The sequence below is a fragment of the Neoarius graeffei genome, chromosome 26, assembly GCF_027579695.1.
Source record: "Neoarius graeffei isolate fNeoGra1 chromosome 26, fNeoGra1.pri, whole genome shotgun sequence".
NCBI lineage: Eukaryota > Metazoa > Chordata > Actinopteri > Siluriformes > Ariidae > Neoarius > Neoarius graeffei.
Genome location: NC_083594.1, coordinates 7,084,113 through 7,106,507, shown reverse-complemented (window position 1 = coordinate 7,106,507; position 22,395 = coordinate 7,084,113). Strand labels below are relative to the sequence as shown.

Sequence of the window (22,395 nt, the reverse complement as noted above, 5' to 3'; positions counted from 1 at the left end):
TTTTTATCCTAATTTCGTTCAAGAGAATGCACATTTACCTGTTCATACGTCATGTTCAGGAACAAACTAACGTTAATGGCGCTAAAATGCCTGGAGAGACCGCTCCTAGGATTGTCCACTTTGTTCATACAGACTTCTCGTGCAGTGGGAAAAAAGTGCACCGCTATGTGTTCCATATGTAGAAGAACTATCGAGGAGACGACGGGGACGACCTCGAACTTCAATCGTCATTTGGTAAGACTCCACCCAGAGAAGGAAGTGACACGCTATGTTATTTGCCCTGTTGATAGTGGGCGGGGCTTGCTGAGCGATGAACAAGCTTTTTATCTGTAGCTGATTAACTAAAATGGGGCAGTCGAGCAGGAAGTTAGTCCAACACAGTAGCAGAGACAGTTTCACATAAAGTCAGCAACAGCCACCGTCAAATGGTGCGGATGGAGTCTTGTTCTCGGACTTGACTCGAAATTTTCTTTAATGACTTGGACTTGACTCGGACTTGAACACTGGGGACTCGAGACTGGACTCGGACTCGAGGTTGAGTGACTCGACTACAACACTGGTTCTGAGTGGTATTACTGAGGTGTAGTTGTAGCACTGCTGCATCACACCTCCAGGGTCACTGGTTTGACCGATCCTGAGCTGGGGTTTGGATTTCTGAACCCCAGTGAAAATCTGTGGGCTGAGCTGAAGAGGAGAAAGTACAAAAGAGGGCCTCTGGATGATCTGGAGAGATTGTGAAAGAGGAATGATCTCGGATGCCCTGCTCTGTATCTCCAACCTTATAAAATGTTATAGGAGAGACTCAATGCTGTTTTACTCTCAAAGGAGGGTGTACAAAGTATTGTTTTTGTTGAAAATAACTATTTCTTGATGAAGGATTGGGGGTGTTTTTTGAATAAGTGTATTTCAATTAAAGATTGGATTTTTCTTATTTTCTCAGTCTGAGATGACACGCCTTCACCAAAAAGTGGATTTTTTCCAACCTTTTTTTTTTTTTTAAATTAATCTTTACAAGGGAGGCCAATAATCATGGAGGACACTGTGCATTCTTGTTCATAACACTGAGGCATTATTCTTTACATCTACGGTACACATCTTCCAAACCAACATCCCTGACCATGCACGGATTAAAAATAGAGGTATGCCTGACTTCCTGGCGTCTGATTGGCTGAACAGGCCTTCCTTGTCACTCTGCGTGGCAACAGTCTTTCCGTCCACCCAGCAACCCCCCGACTCTCTCTCCCCCCCATCATCCCCCCGTTTTTCTTATGCACTCATGGTTCTGTGCCTCCAAGGGGCTCTTCTGCAGCATCCAGAGTGGTTGCCACAGCAACGGCACTCTGACCCGGGCTGCTGCGGCTAAAAGGCTTGACCTGGATTTTTCGTTGTTTTGTTTCTGCTTTACACTGCGGATTTGAGCCACGTGCTTTTTAATTACTCGAGTCCAAGCGTGTCCACCCTCCATCAGAAAGATGCCGTTTTTGTCGGAGTTCAAATTTAATCCAATCGAGTCATGTATTTCCCATAAAGAGGCATCTTTATTTGAAATACCTGCAGTAAACGTGCTTCTGTTTGTGTTTCGTAATGCACTTTAGATATCACAGCATCGAAAATGACTGCATTCATCATTTATATTCAGAGTGTGACATTTCCAGTCATCCCAGCGAATCAATTAGCAATGTTGAGTCGTGCTCCGTGAAGCATGCTTTCTGTGTTTTTGCTTGAACGTGGGGTGGGATGGTTTGAACAGGATTGGTCGGATGAGCTGTAGCTGTGAAGGTGAAAAGGAGGTCCTTAAGAGGAGAAAAGACAAATGCTGGAAGTCTTACGGCTAATGCTGATGCTTGCATTGTCCTTCTTTTACTTGCGCTGGAGGTAATGTAACCTTGCTACGGAGTTATGGTCCCACAACACTGATAACTATAACTATGCCTATAACTCCAACTCTGACAATCCCTCTGCCTGAATTTAGTTCCAGTCTGGAGCAGTCACACCACAAGTATACAGTAATCCCGACTATAATATCACTTGGTCCTGGCACTCAGGGAAATAAACGCATGCAACTTAGGAATAGTCATGGAAGTTTTTCCCAAGTAATAGCACATTATTCCGGGTCGTACTGTACAGCTTGGACTCCAAAACAACCCATGCACACACTCCGACCGTTGATATCTTACTGATAAGTCCTGGATTATGGAAATATAATAAAAAAGGATATAAAATACGGCGGGCGTCACGGTGGTGTAGTGGTTAGCGCTGTCGCCTCACAGCAAGAAGGTCCGGGTTCGAGCCCCGTGGCCGGCGAGGGCCTTTCTGTGTGGAGTTTGCATGTTCTCCCCGTGTCCGCGTGGGTTTCCTCCGGGTGCTCCGGTTTCCCCCACAGTCCAAAGACATGCAGGTTAGGTTAACTGGTGACTCTAAATTGAGCGTAGGTGTGAATGTGAGTGTGAATGGTTGTCTGTGTCTATGTGTCAGCCCTGTGATGACCTGGCGACTTGTCCAGGGTGTACCCCGCCTTTCGCCCGTAGTCAGCTGGGATAGGCTCCAGCTCGCCTGCGACCCTGTCGAACAGGATAAAGCGGCTAGAGATAATGAGATGAGATGAGAGATAAAATACGGCGTGGTTAAGTGCATAATTATGTATATTCATGATTGCTGCCATTTTTAACAAGGATAAAAGTGTAGAGATGTTCCTCTGTGCTTTAAATGCTTCCATCAGTGGATTATTTGTAAAGATTCAACATGATCAGTAATACAGTCGATGTGTAATGCTAGTCTAACTCTAGCACAAGTGGCTAAGAGTGTCAGGAATGCTTCTTCTGGACGATTAGGACGATCTCTCACTGATTAAATGTCTTATAACTTTTGTTGTAAGCCTCTCATTAGATCCAAACAGGTGTTGTTTTTGTGTCCATGAGCCAGTAGGTGTGACATATAATGCAAAGCCAGAGACAGAGATAGAACTGTCAGCTTTTGGCGCAGCCCACAGCTCATCTGCTGTGTTCCCAAAGCGTCAGCTCTCTGTCTCAGTCAGACTGCGTGGGAGAGACTATTTCTGTCTGAGCTGCCGTTCCTCATTGTGCAGCAGCGGCGCTGAAGAGCTTCATTCCCCCCACCTCATTTCACTGCTCTCCGCTTAACTCGGCTCCTGAGGTGCTGCTCACTCTGTAAGCTCTGTCTCGAATCTGTCTCACAAGAGTATTCCCGGTATTCCGGATTGGCGCATGAGGATCGGGATTGATATGAGAGAGATTTCACATCTGGATGTCTGGTTAGAGTGAAGAGGGAATTGAGTTTGACTTCACAACATGAAAGATGTATATGTGTGTGTGTGTTTTAATCTTGCAAAAGTTTGTACCTCCCTATGTTTGTGGATGACCAAAGTACCTATATGCTGTCAACCAAAAATGGCTGAAAAAATAATGAAATGAAATGTTTCAACATTAAAAAAATACTATAAACAGTAAAAAGTAAGCTATAATAAATCAAACAAAGTCAGTATTTGGTGTGAGACGACCCTTTGCTTAAAAAAAATAGTCTCAGGTACAACCCCGATTCCAAAAAAGTTGGGAAATAGTACAAATTGTAAATAAAAACGGAATGCAATGATGTGGAAGTTTCAAAATTCCATATTTTATTCAGAATAGAACACAGATGACATATCAAATGTTTAAACTGAGAAAATGTATCATTTAAAGAGAAAAATTAGGTGATTTTAAATTTCATGACAACAACACATCTCAAAAAAGTTGGGACAAGGCCATGTTTCCCACTGTGAGACATCCCCTTTTCTCTTTACAACAGTCTGTAAACGTCTGGGGACTGAGGAGACAAGTTGCTCAAGTTTAGGGATAGGAATGTTAACCCATTCTTGTCTAATGTAGGATTCTAGTTGCTCAACTGTCTTAGGTCTTTTTTGTCGTATCTTCCGTTTTATGATGCGCCAAATGTTTTCTATGGGTGAAAGATCTGGACTGCAGGCTGGCCAGTTCAGTACCCGGACCCTTCTTCTACGCAGCCATGATGCTGTAATTGATGCAGTATGTGGTTTGGCATTGTCATGTTGGAAAATGCAAGGTCTTCCCTGAAAGAGACGTCGTCTGGATGGGAGCATATGTTGCTCTAGAACCTGGATATACCTTTCAGCATTGATGGTGTCTTTCCAGATGTGTAAGCTGCCCATGCCACACGCACTAATGCAACCCCATACCATCAGAGATGCAGGCTTCTGAACTGAGTGCTGATAACAACTTGGGTGGTCCTTCTCCTCTTTAGTCCGAATGACACGGCGTCCCTGATTTCCATAAAGAACTTCAAATTTTGATTCGTCTGACCACAGAACAGTTTTCCACTTTGCCACAGTCCATTTTAAATGAGCCTTGGCCCAGAGAAGACGTCTGCGCTTCTGGATCATGTTTAGATGTGGCTTCTTCTTTGAACTATAGAGTTTTAGCTGGCAACGGCGGATGGCACGGTGAATTGTGTTCACAGATAATGTTCTCTGGAAATATTCCTGAGCCCATTTTGTGATTTCCAATACAGAAGCATGCCTGTATGTGATGCAGTGCCATCTAAGGGCCCGAAGATCACGGGCACCCAGTATGGTTTTCCGGCCTTGACCCTTACGCACAGAGATTCTTCCAGATTCTCTGAATCTTTTGATGATATTATGCACTGTAGATGATGATACATTCAAACTCTTTGCAATTTTACACTGTCGAACTCCTTTCTGATATTGCTCCACTATTTGTTGGCGCAGAATTAGGGGGATTGGTGATCCTCTTCCCATCTTTACTTCTGAGAGCCGCTGCCACTCCAAGATGCTCTTTTTATACCCAGTCATGTTAATGACCTATTGCCAATTGACCTAATGAGTTGCAATTTGGTCCTCCAGCTGTTCCTTTTTTGTACCTTTAACTTTTCCAGCCTCTTATTGCCCCTGTCCCAACTTTTTTGAGATGTGTTGCTGTCATGAAATTTCAAAATGTCTTACTTTCGACATTTGATATGTTGTCTATGTTCTATTGTGAATACAATATCAGTTTTTGAGATTTGTACATTATTGCATTCTGTTTTTATGTACAATTTGTACAACTTTTTTGGAATCGGGGTTGTACAATGAGTGCAGTTTTATGCGGAAATGAGCTGTAGGTTTTACTGAGCATCTTCCAGAACCAGCCACAGTTCTTCTGGACACTTTGACTGTCACACTCGCTTCTTCATTTTGCACCAAAACCCAGTAGCCTTCATTATGATTCCTTTTTTTTAAATCTGAAAAGTGCTCTCTTATGGAATATGCTGCTCAGATACATTATAAACTTTTTTTTTCCCCTGCAACATTTAATTTTGCGCTGGAAAAAGAACGTTTGGAGCTCTAAAATATTTTTGTAATGTTTTGTCTCGATAATGTAGACGTCATAAAATAGAAATCTATAACAAAGTTTGTATGAAAAAAACATTCGGTGTATACAGTGTATACACCTCCATTTTACAATACCAAGGAATTACGGTACAAATGAAACGAGGGTAAGTCCTGGAACAAGACAACCTTACAAAACTCAAAGAAAAATTAACAAACCAAAATTAACGCAGGTTTACCTTTGAGCGTGCACTGAGTTCCATCATTCTGTCGCTAAACGAACAGCTGATCACACCGAGGTGCTCGCTGAACGCTGATATTTATTAGTTTGTTCCTGCGTTTCCTTTCCTTCGTATATAACATAACATCTTTTCTTCTCGCTTTCTTTCTGTTACTGTAGTCGCTCTTTCACGTTTCATTCTCACACTCACGTCCTCCATTTTTCTCTCCTGTTTCAAATTTGTATCCCACAATGCCTTGTGTGAACGGGGAAAGCCCACCACGTGATGATGCATGACGTAGTATCTTGAATTGGGTCATGGTGAAGCAGGAAAAAATAGTGGAGAATTGTGGGCCATTAATTGTTCTATTTAAAAAATACTAATAAAATTGGAAGTCTGTGACTTGAATTCAGTAGCTTTCGGTCCACTAAACAAAAATAACTGGGTGTCGGGGAAAATTCTTTTTATGACCTACACTTGGGGGGCGGCACGGTGGTGTAGTGGTTAGCGCTGTCGCCTCACAGCAAGAAGGTCCGGGTTTGAGCCCCGTGGCCGGCGAGGGCCTTTCTGTGCGGAGTTTGCATGTTCTCCCCGTGTCCGCGTGGGTTTCCTCTGGGTGCTCCGGTTTCCCCCACAGTCCAAAGACATGCAGGTTAGGTTAACTGGTGACTCTAAATTGAGCGTAGGTGTGAATGTGAGTGTGAATGGTTGTCTGTGTCTATGTGTCAGCCCTGTGATGACCTGGCGACTTGTCCAGGGTGTACCCCGCCTTTCGCCCGTAGTCAGCTGGGATAGGCTCCAGCTTGCCTGCGACCCTGTAGAACAGGATAAAGCGGCTAGAGATAATAATGAGATGACCTACACTTGAAAAATCTGAAAGACGGTCTAGCTTTAATGCATAATGATGACATTTCATTACCCCGTAATTTCAAAATTTCTTGGTTAATCGCTTTAAAGCAAAGATGGCTTCTAAAATAATGAAATAAAAATGGTCTAGCTGTAAAATAATTACATTCAGCAATAATCTACAAAACAGCTAATAAAACATTTAAATCAAATCATAATTTGTCTTTATGTTTAAAACAGGTATGCTTGACGTCTTCACGTCTCTGTACATGTTGTTTACTTGTTTACAAAATGGAGATCCCTTTGGTGTAGCTGATTCCTGGCACATACCTCAAGCTGATTTGATTTCCTTGGGTAATTTACGAACGAGAAGGTTTTTACTCTGGTATGCGAGATCATGTGATGTGATGTGATGCTGTGTTCAGTGTCCAGCTCTGTGTTTCCTTCTGCATTTACAAATTCTGAGAGAAATGAGAACTGCAGGACTCATTACGTGTTACATGTTACGATGCTTAATTCCAGCAAATCTCTTCACAGCGAGAAGACCCAGATATGCTCAACTCATAGTAGAGCATTTCTCACTCAAGCGTCCTGATATTTGCAACGTAATTAACGCCTACTTTTTTTAAACAGCGCTCGACACTCGTGATCATGTGCAATCACGAGCATTCCTGTGCAATCTGCTGATCCTCTGACTCTCTCACTCTCTGTTGTAGATGTTATGGAGCAGCCGAGAACGCTTCACTCTGGTTGTTTGGTGACTGGGGTCCGTACTCCGCCTATCCGCCGCAACAGCAAACTGGCCAGCCTGGGGCGCATCTTCAAACCCTGGAAGTGGAGGAAAAAGAAAAATGAGAAGTTGAGGCAAGGCTCAGCAGGTGAGCGTAGATGCTGCTGTGACTGCACTTGTTTTTATCAGGTTCACCAAATTTCAAGATGCAAATGGAAAGGGACAAAGCACTGAGCGGGTATAAATATTAATTTGAGCGGAGGTTCATTCTCAGTTCAGCAGTGGTACTGGGGTTTTTATATATTTATGGCACTTCATCTCATCTCTCATCTCATTATCTCTAGCCGCTTTATCCTTCTACAGGGTCGCAGGCAAGCTGGAGCCTATCCCAGCTGACTACAGGCGAAAGGCGGGGTACACCCTGGACAAGTCGCCAGGTCATCACAGGGCTGACACATAGACACAGACAACCATTCACACTCACATTCACACCTACAGTCAATTTAGAGTCACCAGTTAACCTAACCTGCATGTCTTTGGACTGTGGGGGAAACCGGAGCACCCGGAGGAAACCCACGCGGACACGGGGAGAACATGCAAACTCCGCACAGAGAGGCCCTCGCCGGCCACGGGGCTCGAACCCGGACCTTCTTGCTGTGAGGCGACAGCGCTAACCACTACACCACCGTGCTGCCCTGATCTGGTGAGGGAACAACTGTTTTTAGCAGCAATAGCCTAAGTGATAATGGGAATTTGCCTCATAGACACTCCACGTCATAAAATATAACTACAACCCCAATTCCAAAAAAGTTGGGACGCTGTGTAAGGGTGTTTTCACACTTGGTCCCTTTCAGCCATCTAACTGAACTCAGATCGATGACTCACCATTTTTTGCACATATGTGAACACTCCAACCGTACCCAGACCCCTTTAAAGCGAACCGAACTGAGACCACCTCAGGAGGTGGTCTCAGTACGGTTCGCTAAAAATCAACAGTACGGTTCGCCTAATCTGCACATTGTGAACAAAAAGCGCACCGGGTTCACTTCGCCTTTTTCACTGTAGTTTAACCTTCTTCGTTTGCCGTAGTTGGTCACGTGACTGTAGCAGGGAAACTCAACTTCCTTTTGGAACTTACCACAGCCGCTGGAATAAATTTATTTTCCTTAATCCGCACTATTTTGATCAAAGAATACAGCAGGGCAAGCATGGCAGCAGACATTTTGATTCAAGAGAAAATTACCCAGAATTCTGTGCACTGGGGGTCTGAGGGCTCTAGAGGACCTGGTGTGAACAGAAAGAGGACTGAGGCCCCATCAAAACTTAACTGGACCAGAAAGAGAACCCAGTCCTCTTTGTAATAAATTCACAGTGTGAACACAAAAAGAACTGAGTTCTTTTTCTGTTGGTCCACTTTTTGGTCCACTTAAAGAGGACTGAGTCTGGTTCCTTTAAAGGGGACCAGGTGTGAAAACACCCTAAAACATAAATAAAAACAGAATGCAATAATTTGCAAAATCATGGAAACCCTATATTTCATTGAAAATAGTACAAAGACAACATATCAGGTGTTGAAACTGAGAAATTTTTTTTTTGAAAAATATATGCTCATTTTGAATATGATATCAGCAACACGTTTCAGAAAAGTTGGGACAGGGTCAACAAAAGACTGAAAAAGTTGTGTAATGCTAAAAAAAAATTAGGTTAATCAGCACCAGGTTAGTAACATGATTGAGTATAAAAAGAGCATCCCAGAGAGGCGGAGTCTCTCAGAAGTAAAGATGGGGATGGGTTCACTGCTCTGTGAAAGACTGTGTGGGTAAACAGTGCAACAATTTAAGAATAACAAAACATTCTCAATGTAAAATTGCAAAGAATTTGGGGCTCACATCATCTATGGTACATAATATCATTAAAAGATTCAGAGAATCTGGAGAAATCTCTGTATGCAAGAGACAAGGCTGAAAACTGACATTGGGTGCCTGTGATGTTCAGGCCCTCAGGAGACACTGCATTAAAAGCAGACATGTGTCTGTAGTGGAAATCACTGTACGGGCTCAGGAACACTTCAGAAAACCATCGTCTGTGAAAACAGTTCATTACTGCATCCACAAATGCAAGTTAAAACCAGATATAAACAATATCCAGAAATACCACCACCTTCTCTGGCTCTGAGCTCTTTTATGATGGACTGAGGCGAAGTGGAAAACTGTCCCGAGGTCTGACGAATCAAAAGTAGAAATTCTTTTTAGAAATCATGGACACCACGTCCTCCAGGCTGAAAAGGAGAGGGACCATCCGGCTTGTTATCCGTGCACAGTTCAAAAGCCAGTGTCTGTGATGGTATGATGGTGCATTAGTGCACATGACATGGGTAGCTTGTACATCTGCGACAGCATCGTTAATGCTGAATGATATACAGTAAACACGTTTCAGAGCAATATGCTGCCATCCAGACAAAATCTTTTTCATGGAAGGCCTTCCTTCTTTCAGTGAGACAATGCCAAACTACTTTCTGCACATATTAAAACTGCGATGTAAAAGAGTGCGCGTGCTAAACTGGCCTGTCTGCAGTCCAGACCTGTCTCCCATCTAAAACATTTGGCGCATTACGAAAACGCAAAATACGACAAAGCAGACACTGAACTGTTGAGCAACTGAAATTGTATATCAGGCAAAAATGGGACAACATTTCTCTTTCAAAACTACAGAAATTGGTCTCTTCAGTTCCCAAATGTTTAGTGTTGTTAAAAGTAGAAGTGATGCAACACAGTAGTAAACAAGCCCCTGTCCCAACTTTTTTGAAACATGTTTCGGACATCAAATTCAAAATGCGCATATATTTTTCAAAAAACAATAAAATTTCTCAGTTTCAACATTTGATATGGTATCTTTGTACTATTTGCAGTGAAATATAGGGTTTCCATGATTTGCAAATTATCGCATTTGTTTTTATTTACAGTTTACACAGCGTCCCAACTTTTTTGGAATTGGGGTTGTATAAATGGATAAAAAGCATCACATATTCATTAATAAATTAAAGAAATAAAACTCTTTGGGATGCACGGTTATAAGAAAATAAGCAGATTTATGGTAGTTGGCTTCACATCACACCTTCTCGTCACTGACGTTAGGATATTTTCCTGTAACATCGCATCCCTGTGTGTTTTATTCCTTACACATCGATGAGGTACAGAAGCTCATCTTCTTCCATATTACACTGACTGGCTATGAATGGTCTAACTGTCACCAGTGTCAGTTTTTTGATGGAGATTTTTGGTTGGGGGCTGCACGGTAGTGTAGTGGTTAGCGCTGTCGCCTCACAGCAAGAAGGTCCGGGTTCGAGCCCCGTGGCTGGCGAGGGCCTTTCTGTGCGGAGTTTGCATGTTCTCCCCGTGTCCGCGTGGGTTTCCTCCGGGTGCTCCGGTTTCCCCCACAGTCCAAAGACATGCAGGTTAGGCTAACTGGTGACTCTAAATTGAGCGTAGGTGTGAATGTGAGTGTGAATGGTTGTCTGTGTCTATGTGTCAGCCCTGTGATGACCTGGCGACTTGTCCAGGGTGTACCCCGCCTCTCGCCCGTAGTCAGCTGGGATAGGCTCCAGCTTGCCTGCGACCCTGTAGAACAGGATAAAGCAGCTAGAGATGATGAGATGAGATGAGGTGAGATTTTTGGTTGGTGGACTGTTTTCCAACCCAGCTAACATTCTATGTCTGTGCTTCCCCCTGCAGGCTTGGAAAGGAAGGTGTCAGCACGGCAAAGCCGAGATGAACTGATGAGGAAGAACATGGCAGAGACAGGAGCAGGTGAGAAACAGTTTTCTCATCCTCACAGCTCCAGCCATGTCCATTACTCTCCGCTGTTATACAGGGAACCTGAGCCAACTCATTTCGCACCGTACAACCACCGAGGGAGTCGTTACACTTTTATTAAAGAGTGATGACAGCAGCAGCAGCAGCAGAGTTCAGCTGCATCGTTTATCACTGAATCCACACCTGTGATACAGCATCTGATTTTTATGGTTTTTTTAAAAAGTATAGTTCATAAATAAAAGCTCATTCTTCCAGTTCTTGTTAAGATATGAGCAAGTACTGTATCATTTAAATTTAAAAAAACTAATATATATATATATATATATATATATATATATATATATATATATATATATATATATATATATATATATATACTGCCACTTTAATAAGAACACCTGTAGCCCTGGTTCTTCATGCATGATAGTTTTTTGGTCTTCACTTGTCCAGTTTGAGCGAGTCTGTCCCCACTGTAGCATCAAATTCCTGTTCTCAGTGTAACCCAATGTAGCCTTCTGCTGTCGCAGCCCATCCGCCTCAAGATTTGATTGGTTGTGTGTTCTGAAATGCTTTTCTGCTTACCGTGGTTGTAAAGAGTGCTTATTTGAGTTACTGTAGCCTTGCTGTCAGATTAGAACAGACCGCAGAAGTGCTTGCTGCTCACTGGAATGTACAACCCCGATTCCAAAAAAGTTGGGACAAAGTATAAATTGTAAATAAAAACGGAATGCAATAATTTACAAATCTCAAAAACTGATATTGTATTCACAATAGAACATAGACAACATATCAAATGTCGAAAGTGAGACATTTTGAAATTTCATGCCAAATATTGGCTCATTTGAAATTTCATGACAGCAACACATCTCAAAAAAGTTGGGATGGGGCAATAAGAGGCTGGAAAAGTTAAAGGTACAAAAAAGGAACAGCTGGAGGACCAAATTGCAACTCATTAGGTCAATTGGCAATAGGTCATTAACATGACTGGGTATAAAAAGAGCATCTTGGAGTGGCAGCGGCTCTCAGAAGTAAAGATGGGAAGAGGATCACCAATCCCCCTAATTCTGCGCCGACAAATAGTGGAGCAATATCAGAAAGGAGTTCGACAGTGTAAAATTGCAAAGAGTTTGAACATATCATCATCTACAATGCATAATATCATCAAACGATTCAAAGAATCTGTAAGAATCTCTGTGTGTAAGGGTCAAGGCCGGAAAACCATACTGGGTGCCCGTGATCTTCGGGCCCTTAGACGGCACTGCATCACATACAGGCATGCTTCTGTATTGGAAATCACAAAATGGGCTCAGGAATATTTCCAGAGAACATTATCTGTGAACACAGTTCACCGTGCCATCCGCCATTGCCAGCTAAAACTCTATAGTTCAAAGAAGAAGCCGTATCTAAACATGATCCAGAAGCGCAGACGTCTTCTCTGGGCCAAGGCTCATTTAAAATGGACTGTGGCAAAGTGGAAAACTGTTCTGTGGTCAGACGAATCAAAATGTGAAGTTCTTTATGGAAATCAGGGACGCTGTGTCATTCGGACTAAAGAGGAGAAGGACAACCCAAGTTGTTATCAGCGCTCAGTTCAGAAGCCTGCATCTCTGATGGTATGGGGTTGCATTAGTGCGTGTGGCATGGGCAGCTTACACATCTGGAAAGACACCATCAATGCTGAAAGGTATATCCAGGTTCTAGAGCAACATATGCTCCCATCCAGACGACGTCTCTTTCAGGGAAGACCTTGCATTTTCCAACATGACAATGCTAAACCACATACTGCATCAATTACAGCATCATGGCTGCGTAGAAGAAGGGTCCGGGTACTGAACTGGCCAGCCTGCAGTCCAGATCTTTCACCCATAGAAAACATTTGGCGCATCATAAAACGGAAGATACGACAAAAAAGACCTAAGACAGTTGAGCAACTAGAATCCTACATTAGACAAGAATGGGTTAACATTCCTATCCCTAAACTTGAGCAACTTGTCTCCTCAGTCCCCAGACGTTTACAGACTGTTGTAAAGAGAAAAGGGGATGTCTCACAGTGGTAAACATGGTCTTGTCCCAACTTTTTTGAGATGTGTTGGTGTCATGAAATTTAAAATCACCTAATTTTTCTCTTTAAATGATACATTTTTTCAGTTTAAACATTTGATATGTCATCTATGTTCTATTCTGAATAAAATATGGAATTTTGAATCTTCCACATCATTGCATTCCGTTTTAATTTACAATTTGTACTTTGTCCCAACTTTTTTGGAATCGGGGTTGTGTGTGTGTATATATATATATTTTTTTTTTGAAAACACCATTCTATATAAACTCTAAAGCCTGTTGTGCGTGAAACTCACAGAAGATCAGCATTTTCTGAAACACTCAAAGCACCAACAGACACACTCCGGTCAAAGTCGCTGAGATTGCACTTTTTCTCCATCATGATGTTTGATGTGAGTATTAACTGAAGCTCTTGACCTGTAACTGCATGATTTTATTCATTGTACTACTGCTGATTGGGTAATTGCATGAATGAGCAGCTATGGCCTTGGGCCCGATGGGTCGCTGGTTTGATTCCTGGGACCGGAAGGAAAAATGTGAGGGGAGTTGAGTGAATGAAAAGCCTCCATCCCTTCCTCGATATCATAGCTGAAGTGTCCTTGAGCAAGCTCCCTGAGCGCTGTAGCACAGCTGCCTACTGCTCTGGGTATGTGTGTGTTCACTGCTTCAGAAGGGTTAAATGGAGAGGAGGAGTTTTGCTGTTCTTGAGTGTATATGTGACAAAAATAAAGGGTTCTTGTTCAGGTGTTCCTATTAAAGTGGCTAGTGAGTATAGATTGCACAAGTTAGAGAGTCGTGGAAATCAGGGTTGCCAGGTATATAAAATAAAAGAAGTCCAAAAAACAATATATGTCGATTCCAAAATAAAGTACATTATTACAGTATATGGACACGAGTTTACTGGGAAATACGCCACTTGTATTTTTCATACGAGCTCCATCCGGGACATGGAGAACCAAGACCGGGACATAAGTCTCTATATGTCACTCGTGAGGAAATCGATGAATTGTTTTGATAAATTCGGGGACTTTTTGTTTGTGAATGTGTCGATATAATAAAAAGAAAATCACACGTTGGCTTGAAGATATGAAGTTTATCTTCTTGTGTTGAAAAACTCATTTTTCATGCAAAATACATCACGGATCTGAGTGACATATTTAAATAACATTGGCTGGCGTTGACTGGTATCTCATCTCATCTCATTATCTCTAGCCGCTTTATCCTTCTACAGGGTCGCAGGCAAGCTGGAGCCTATCCCAGCTGACTACAGGCGAAAGGCGGGGTACACCCTGGACAAGTCGCCAGGTCATCACAGGGCTGACACATAGACACAGACAACCATTCACACTCACATTCACACCTACGCTCAATTTAGAGTCACCAGTTAACCTAACCTGCATGTCTTTGGACTGTGGGGGAAACCGGAGCACCCGGAGGAAACCCACGCAGACACGGGGAGAACATGCAAACTCCACACAGAAAGGCCCTCGCCGGCCCCGGGGCTCGAACCCGGACCTTCTTGCTGTGAGGCGACAGCGCTAACCACTACACCACCGTGCCGCCCCCGCGTTGACTGGTATATCAGGTATATTCCATTCAGCTAGCATGATATTGAACGAGTCAAAGACGAGTAGCTGAATGGAATATATCTGATATACCAAAAAAAAAGACAGCTATTCTTCATCTTCTTCTTATTATTATTATACACATTCATTTCGGGTGTTCAACGTGTCTTTCTCTTTCAAAATTCTCTCAACATCTTCCGTTTTTAACGAAGCAAACCTGGCGGCTGTAATGGAAACTTCTAATAAACACTTCAGAACGCTTAGCAGTTGTCTTTTCAGTTATTTATTATAGTAGATCATATAAAACAGACATATAAAATAGGAAAGGAAGAAGAAGAAGAAAAGAAGAGAAAACACCACTTCTGATGATGCCGAGAGTACGCGCACTCTGAGTTGTGTTTTAGTGGCTGTTATCTATTATACTCTAAAGACATTCGCTTACTGCTCGCGTCTTCACGTGATTGGCTCAAGATTTTCTATGAAACTTTGTTAAAGCGTGCACCTGGCATGCTCTGGTATGTGCAGGCAGATGCGTAGTTGGGGAGAACTCAGGCACCCTGCTTATCACCACCAAGGCCACAGAAAGGCGATTACAACATGGGAAAAACAACTTTCTCAGTACACTAGGCCACTTGAGCTCAACATACAGAAACACAGAGAATAGGAATGTTCATCCACTAAATTTCCCTCACACGGCCATGTTTGTTTACAAATTGTCAGTCGCTCACTAGCGCAGAAGTCTTACGTCTCCGACGTGTGACGTCATGTTGTCTTGACAACCGTGCAATATCGTAAACCATATTCAACGCTCATTCTCCACTGGGTAGAGTGACGTAATACACATAGGATAAGCGATGTGCTAACAATTTGCATGCTATCAAACCAAATGAATGAAACCTGCTAGAAAGGAATAGAACACGTTTTTATTCCATCGAAAAAGTGTCCTGTATGGATAATACTTCTCGATATTTCACGCCGATGACGTCACTCCCAGTGTTTTCCTGCTGACTTGTTAAAATGGCAAACCGGTTCAAAATTAAAATTCTTTTCATTAACTTGTACATTTTTTTGTGACTGTGTCCATATACTGTAATATAAAGAACATTACATGGTGACACAAAGATATGACGTTTATTTTCTCGTCTTGAAAATATTTACTCACCACTCAAAGATAAACTTCATAACCGTCTATCCTATATGTACCTTGTCACTGGGGCAGTATGTACACTCGGGCACTCTTTATATACTGCTTGGGAACTTATTTGTACCTTTTTGACACCAAAAATGTACACAAGTTACCTTGAGGTCCAAAAATGAGCCAAAAAAACCAATCTAATTAGTGTAGATTGTATCTTGGGGGACAGAATTGGACTCATACTGTACCCCTAATTCTGACAGTGTAAACTACATAAAAGGCAAACACAGTGATTATTATTGGAAAATGTAATGCAATATTTTAAAAAATATCATATTGTGATTATTTCACCAAGTACTGTGAAAGCAAAATTCCTGTTGTATTAAACGTGGTGGATCCATGGTGTCTGGCTTACAAATGGCCTTTTATTCGAACTGATGCAGGCTAATCATATATTTATTTTTAATCAACACTATAGTAAATGCGGGCGGCACGGTGGTGTAGTGGTTAGCGCTGTCGCCTCACAGCAAGAAGGTCCGGGTTCGAGCCCCGTGGCCGGCGAGGGCCTTTCTGTGCGGAGTTTGCATGTTCTCCCCGTGTCCGCGTGGGTTTCCTCCGGGTGCTCCGGTTTCCCCCACAGTCCAAAGACATGCAGGTTAGGTTAACTGGTGACTCTAAATTGACCGTAGGTGTGAATGTGAGTGTGAATGGTTGTCTGTGTCTATGTGTCAGCCCTGTGATGACCTGGCGACTTGTCCAGGGTGTACCCCGCCTTTCGCCCGTAGTCAGCTGGGATAGGCTCCAGCTTGCCTGCGACCCTGTAGAACAGGATAAAGCGGCTAGAGATAATGAGATGAGATGAGACTATAGTAAATGCTTTTAATTTCCTTTAATTTATCAGTCTGTTCGTCTATGTTTGCTAGCAGCCTTGGCTACTGGTTCAACACAACATAGAGTGTAACACAAGCCATATAGCAAGCCTAACGTTAGCAAACCTGTTAGAAACCTTTTTATTTCACAGCATAACATTTTGCCTGACTAGCTAACATTTGTCAAAAAATATCTAGCATTTCACCTAATGTTAGCTAGCCTACTAGCGATCTTTGGCAACTGGTTTACACAATCAAGGAAAAGAGTTAGTCTAATGTTAGCTAGCTTACTCGTGAGCTTTGCTACTGCTTTACACAATATATGAGCTAGACTAATGTTAGCTAGCTAGCAGTCTTTGGCTTCTGGTTTAGACAGTATCAGAGGTATCCTAATCTTAGCTAGCTTACGAGCAATCTTTAGCAATTAGATCGCTTCTGATTTTATAGCAATAAAAGTGAAAATCTATGTTATGGTACCTTTAAAGCACTTTAGGTTCTTTACATAAAGGAATCCATTGTAATTAAAGTAGCATAACTAATATTCATTGAATGAAATGGCTCCAAGATAAAGGTTATGCTGTCTATAAGCCATTTATCGGATCAGTCTACATGTATTTAAAGAAAAATTAAAACGGTTGTTTTGCTGATCTAAGACATTGGTTTGAAGATTACTCTCTGTGGTGGTGTTTAGGTTCTGGCGTGGCATGTGGGGGGAACTCAGAGGAACCAGAGATGCCGACTCAGGAATATTCGGACTGTGAGGAAAGAGAGGAAGAGGCCATGGCACCGCTGGCCAGCAACACAGAGGACCTGGGGTCAGACGAGGACAATCCTTCAACAGGCAAGACTAGTGTAGACCGCCATGTTAGGAACATCCTGAGACTCTTAGAGCACGTGCACGTCATGTCAAGTTTACAGTAATTACAAGATTACAGCTTGGAGCTGTTTCTGTGGAAACGCACCTTGAAGTCTTTTAGATAGATATGTTACACCACAGCACTGTGGGATTCTCAAATCTGATTGGTCAGAAGGTTGGTAACAGTCAGAGGTAAAGCTGTCACTTTTGCAGTCTTCGGTTCCTCGGTAAAAGCTATCTTGTTTTTCATCTTATTAATTTCAAGATAGTGAAAAAACCCACCACTTCGGGGTGCTAATAGTAACATCACCTTGGGCTGCATCGCATCACCCTTCTGTTGATGATCATTTTTATTGTCCTATAACAGCACGTTCCCATTTTTTTTTATTTTATTGCTTGAAGTCGGAATAATAATAGATGGACATTTTTATAATCCTGACACAAGTCATGGCCAATTTTTAGCTGATCCAGCCTTAGGCCAGGCTGGATGAACTTATGTGATCGCGTGACGTTCGTCATCGTCCAGCCACAATTTACAAAAATTGCTACTCCTCCAACAGGATTGATCGGATTTTGATCAAACTCACATACAATGTTCCTCAGGTGGGTGTGCATAAAAATTGTCAAGATGGTAGTGCCACCTGTCATATTTACGATTTTATGGGCGTCTGAAATTTTGGCGTAACTCGTCACATTAAACGCTACTCTTTGTAAACTGCTAGGATGTTTTCACTCAGACTCACCCAGAAGACTCTAAAGGCATATTCCACCAAGAGTTGTTCACCAGGTGGCGCCACTTACCATGGATGAGGCGACACAGGGGGCATGTGCAATTTCACGAAAATCGCAACTCCTCCTACAGGATTGATCGGATTTCAAACTCACACGTAGCAGCAGTGGGCGGTATGAGCTCCAGCCTCACGGAGGCTATTTTTACAATGGTGTACATTTATAATGTGACATCAGACATTGTTGACTCAGAGCTTTTAGAAAATTCAAGGTGACTAATTTTCTAATTATGAATAAAACGAACACATGAAGTTTTTACTCGAAGTCTGTCATGACGTAAGCACACTACGAGGGTGTATAAAAATGTCAATGAATACTGTATGTGAGTGAATATCGTGAGAATTTGTGTAACAAAAATACTTTTCCATATTGTGTAGACTACTTTAGGACATACCTTGCTTTTAAGTTTCCAGGGAACGTAGTGTACAGTTCTAAAATATGTGTATGTTCTTGGTAAAGTTAGCATTGTGCAGTTTGTTTCAGATTCAGCTTTGTGCTACATTAACATTAACACTAGGTGGCGACAAAAGCTAACAGAATCCTAAAATCTGGCCTTGTTTCTGTTAACAGTACAAGATGCCACTGAAACCACAGAGGAGAACAGCCACAACGAAGAAGAAGAGGAGGATGAGGAGGATGATGAGGACGATGAGGAAGAGGTTTCAGCGTCTGAACCATCCACCAATGACGGCGTTCCTCTTGCTGAGGTTGTCCGCAGTGTGGAGGAGTTGAAAACAGAGCCGGCGCTCAGAGAAGTGCGCACTCCTCCTCCCAGAGTGCCTGCAAAGCTCCTGCCCCGACTCGGGAGCCTGGACAGTCAGTACCACATGACTATTTAATAAAATGCCAACATGATCTAATCTCAACTAGAGTGTGTTAAGATCTGTTCTACAGGGCTACTTCTGGAAATAAATATGAAATTATTTGCTTTTTCTGAAAGGTACTAGATGTTTCTCCCACAGCATGACAGTTAAACCTCAGTTTCGCCGTCACACAGGTTCACACCCGACACACCAGATACGTCCGGCTCCAGCTACCCTTCCCAGGAACTTCACTCTTCCCAAAGACACCCTGAGGGGCCGGATATCCACCCCGACAGGCTCGCCACACCTGGGCAACATGCACCCACTGCTGCCCCCTACCTGCATCATTGAGGAACTGCACCGAGCGCTGGCCACCAAACACCGGCAGGACAGGTGAGGGTTTACAGAACATCAAAACATACTGAAAGTCTGTAAGACAGGACAATATAATGCTTTTAAAATGGAATACCAGGATCTTAAATACAATTGGATAAAAATATGGATATGTTATGAGCCAGGTCACCAGATTTCAGCAAAATTTCTAACCTGAAAAGACCTCAGATTTTTCTTCGTCTTTAGTCTTTGTATGGAAAACATATTCACGATAGTGTGTGTGCATTTCTGATTTGCAGGATATGCAAATATTGCAACAGAAATGTTTCTGGACATCATAGACACACTGTTTGGACTTATATCCTATACTTGCAGAAATTGATTAGATTTAAAGCTAGACGGCCTTTCGATTTCATAAAAATCAGTGAAATTTAGTTCCCTCTGAAATTTATTCATTGTGATATATATGTTATTTACCAGCTGGGAGGTCCGTATCGTGAAATACCGTGGCCGAGGTCTTGAAAGTACTGACCGAGGCCCGTATTCAAGGCCGAGGTCACGGTATTTCACCATACGGACCGACCTTAAGCTGGTAAATAATATATTAATTTTTTTCTTTACCAAATTCTAACAGAAAACGAGAGCGCCCAAAAGGGAAAACCGAGCCGAGCCGCCATTTTGAATCCTCATTCATGGCTGTAATGCAAATGGCTTCCTCCTCGGTATACAAGTGCACTTCCATGGCAGGAAAAAACCTACATTTTGCTGTCTATGTAGTCCCCTATTTATACAAAATTGAGTCATTCAGGATTCAGCCATGTTTTTGCTCAGTGTTAGTAACAGTTACAGGTTTTTAGCTTTCTCCTGAAATGTTTTCTTTTATTTCTTCTTCCTCATTTTTCTCTCCTGTTTCAAATTTGTATCCCACAATGCCTTGCGCGAACAGGGAAAGCCCACCACGTGATAATGCATGACGTAGTATCTTGTATTGTGTCATGGTGAAGCAGGAAAAAAAAAAGCAGAGAATTTAGGGCCATGTGGTCCTAAACTCATTAATTGTTCTATTTTTTAAAGAAAAAACTAATAAAATTGGAAGTCTGTGATTCGAATTCAGTAGCTTTCGGTCCACTAAAAAAAAATAATTGGGTGTCAGGGAAAATTGTTTTTATGACCTACACTTGAAAAATCTGAAAGGGAGTCTAGCTTTAATTATTATAATTTGCTCTAAAACATCTAAGAAATCTGCTGAATTCTAAATAAATGGCTAAACGATGCTTAAATTTTTTTTCGTTCATGTGATAGAAAACAAAAGCACATCGTAGTTGCGTCATTTCACCTCCAAGCGGCTAAAAAGGGAAAGTTTCTGGCTTTGGTGGTTTCAGTGAGGATGAAACACAGCAAGGTCGACAAGAAATTGGCTTGACGTTTACAATTTACAGTTTCTGCCAAATCGACCACAAACTTTACAGCCTTAAAATGGGGAAGCCTAATGGTTAGAGAAGTAGCGTTGGGACCAAAAGGTTGCCGGGTCAATTCCCTGGACCAGCAGGAATGGCTGAAGTGCCTTTGAACAAGGCATGTAACCCCTAACTGCTCCTCAGGCTGCTCTGGCTATGTTGTATATCACTCTGGAGAAGAGCGTCTGTTCAAAGTAATGTAAAATTAAAGCAATATGCAAAAAAATTCCCAATGGACAGCTGCACTCTTATTAATAATCTGAACCAGCTCAGAATAATATCATACCAATCCGGCTGCGTAAATGGAGTGATCTTTGGTATAAAAGTAACTATAGAAATACATAAAATCCATCCTGAAGTGTTTTGTTATATCGCTTATATCACATCACAACATATTAAATATTGCTATATTAAAGAACAACACATCATGCTTTTTATCTGTTTATAGTCACATGGTAAGACATTGCAGTGCTTCACAGGTTGATTTTTGATTTATGGACATTCGTATGTGCATGTTTATTTGTTTATATGCAGTTTCAATGGTAAAGAGGTTCGCTGTTCACCAAAGCGCCGCTCGGATGGCTACGTGTCTCGTACCTCCAGTACGGAGAGCGAGCAGCAGGGAGGAGAGGTGGAGAGCAAGAAGGAGGCAGAGGAGAACAAAGAGAATATGGGTCTGGATGAATACTACAGCGATCAGGACAGCTGGAACGAATCTGTGATCTCGGGTACGCGCCGCCACCGCTGCGATGTCAGGACACTTCTAAGTGATACCTCAGTGCTCTTGAATTCTCCATAGACTTTATTAAAAAAAAAAAAGAAAAATAGATTCGTAGATTATTTTTCTTCGCACTTTATATCAGGTGTACAATCTCTGCTCAACTGGTTTTAAATTACGCTTGATTGGTTGCCTGATTGATTTCTTGATCCCTGAGGGAAATTTTTTAATTTGAGGATATTACAGAGTGGGAAATATAATAAAAAAATATTGTATCATGATCCTCAAAGGCGGGCGGCACGGTGGTGTAGTGGTTAGCGCTGTCGCCTCACAGCAAGAAGGTCCGGGTTCGAGCCCCGTGGCCGGCGAGGGCCTTTCTGTGCAGAGTTTGCATGTTCTCCCCGTGTCCACGCGGGTTTCCTCCGGGTGCTCCGGTTTCCCCCACAGTCCAAAGACATGCAGGTTAGGTTAACTGGTGACTCTAAATTGACCGTAGGTGTGAATGTGAGTGTGAATGGTTGTCTGTGTCTATGTGTCAGCCCTGTGATGACCTGGCGACTTGTCCAGGGTGTACCCCGCCTTTCGCCCGTAGTCAGCTGGGATAGGCTCCAGCTCGCCTGCGACCCTGTAGAACAGGATAAAGTGGCTAGAGATAATGAGATGAGATGAGATGAGATTTATGCACATTTTCATTGATGCAGAATGCATAATAACCTGCCTTGTGGTGCCAGGGTTTCTTACTGCATGTTTAAAATGTTTTTTTTTTCAAATGGTCATTTTGCAAATTTAAATTTTTTATTCTTTCAGCTCTTTTTAGTTCATGTGTGTGTGCATGTGTGTG

General features: G+C 42.3%; 1 protein-coding gene across 1 annotated transcript in view; it reads left to right on the top strand.

Annotated features, from left to right (window-relative positions):
• phactr3b (phosphatase and actin regulator 3b) overlaps positions 1-22,395 on the top strand; it is a 147,507-nt gene that overhangs the window by 76,000 nt on the left and 49,112 nt on the right. The window contains exons 2-7 of the mRNA XM_060910756.1: positions 7,143-7,304; positions 10,888-10,962; positions 17,290-17,439; positions 18,814-19,059; positions 19,241-19,439; positions 21,371-21,564. Coding sequence (XP_060766739.1) covers positions 7,143-7,304; positions 10,888-10,962; positions 17,290-17,439; positions 18,814-19,059; positions 19,241-19,439; positions 21,371-21,564 — 1,026 coding nt within the window. The remainder of the gene's footprint in view (positions 1-7,142; positions 7,305-10,887; positions 10,963-17,289; positions 17,440-18,813; positions 19,060-19,240; positions 19,440-21,370; positions 21,565-22,395) is intronic.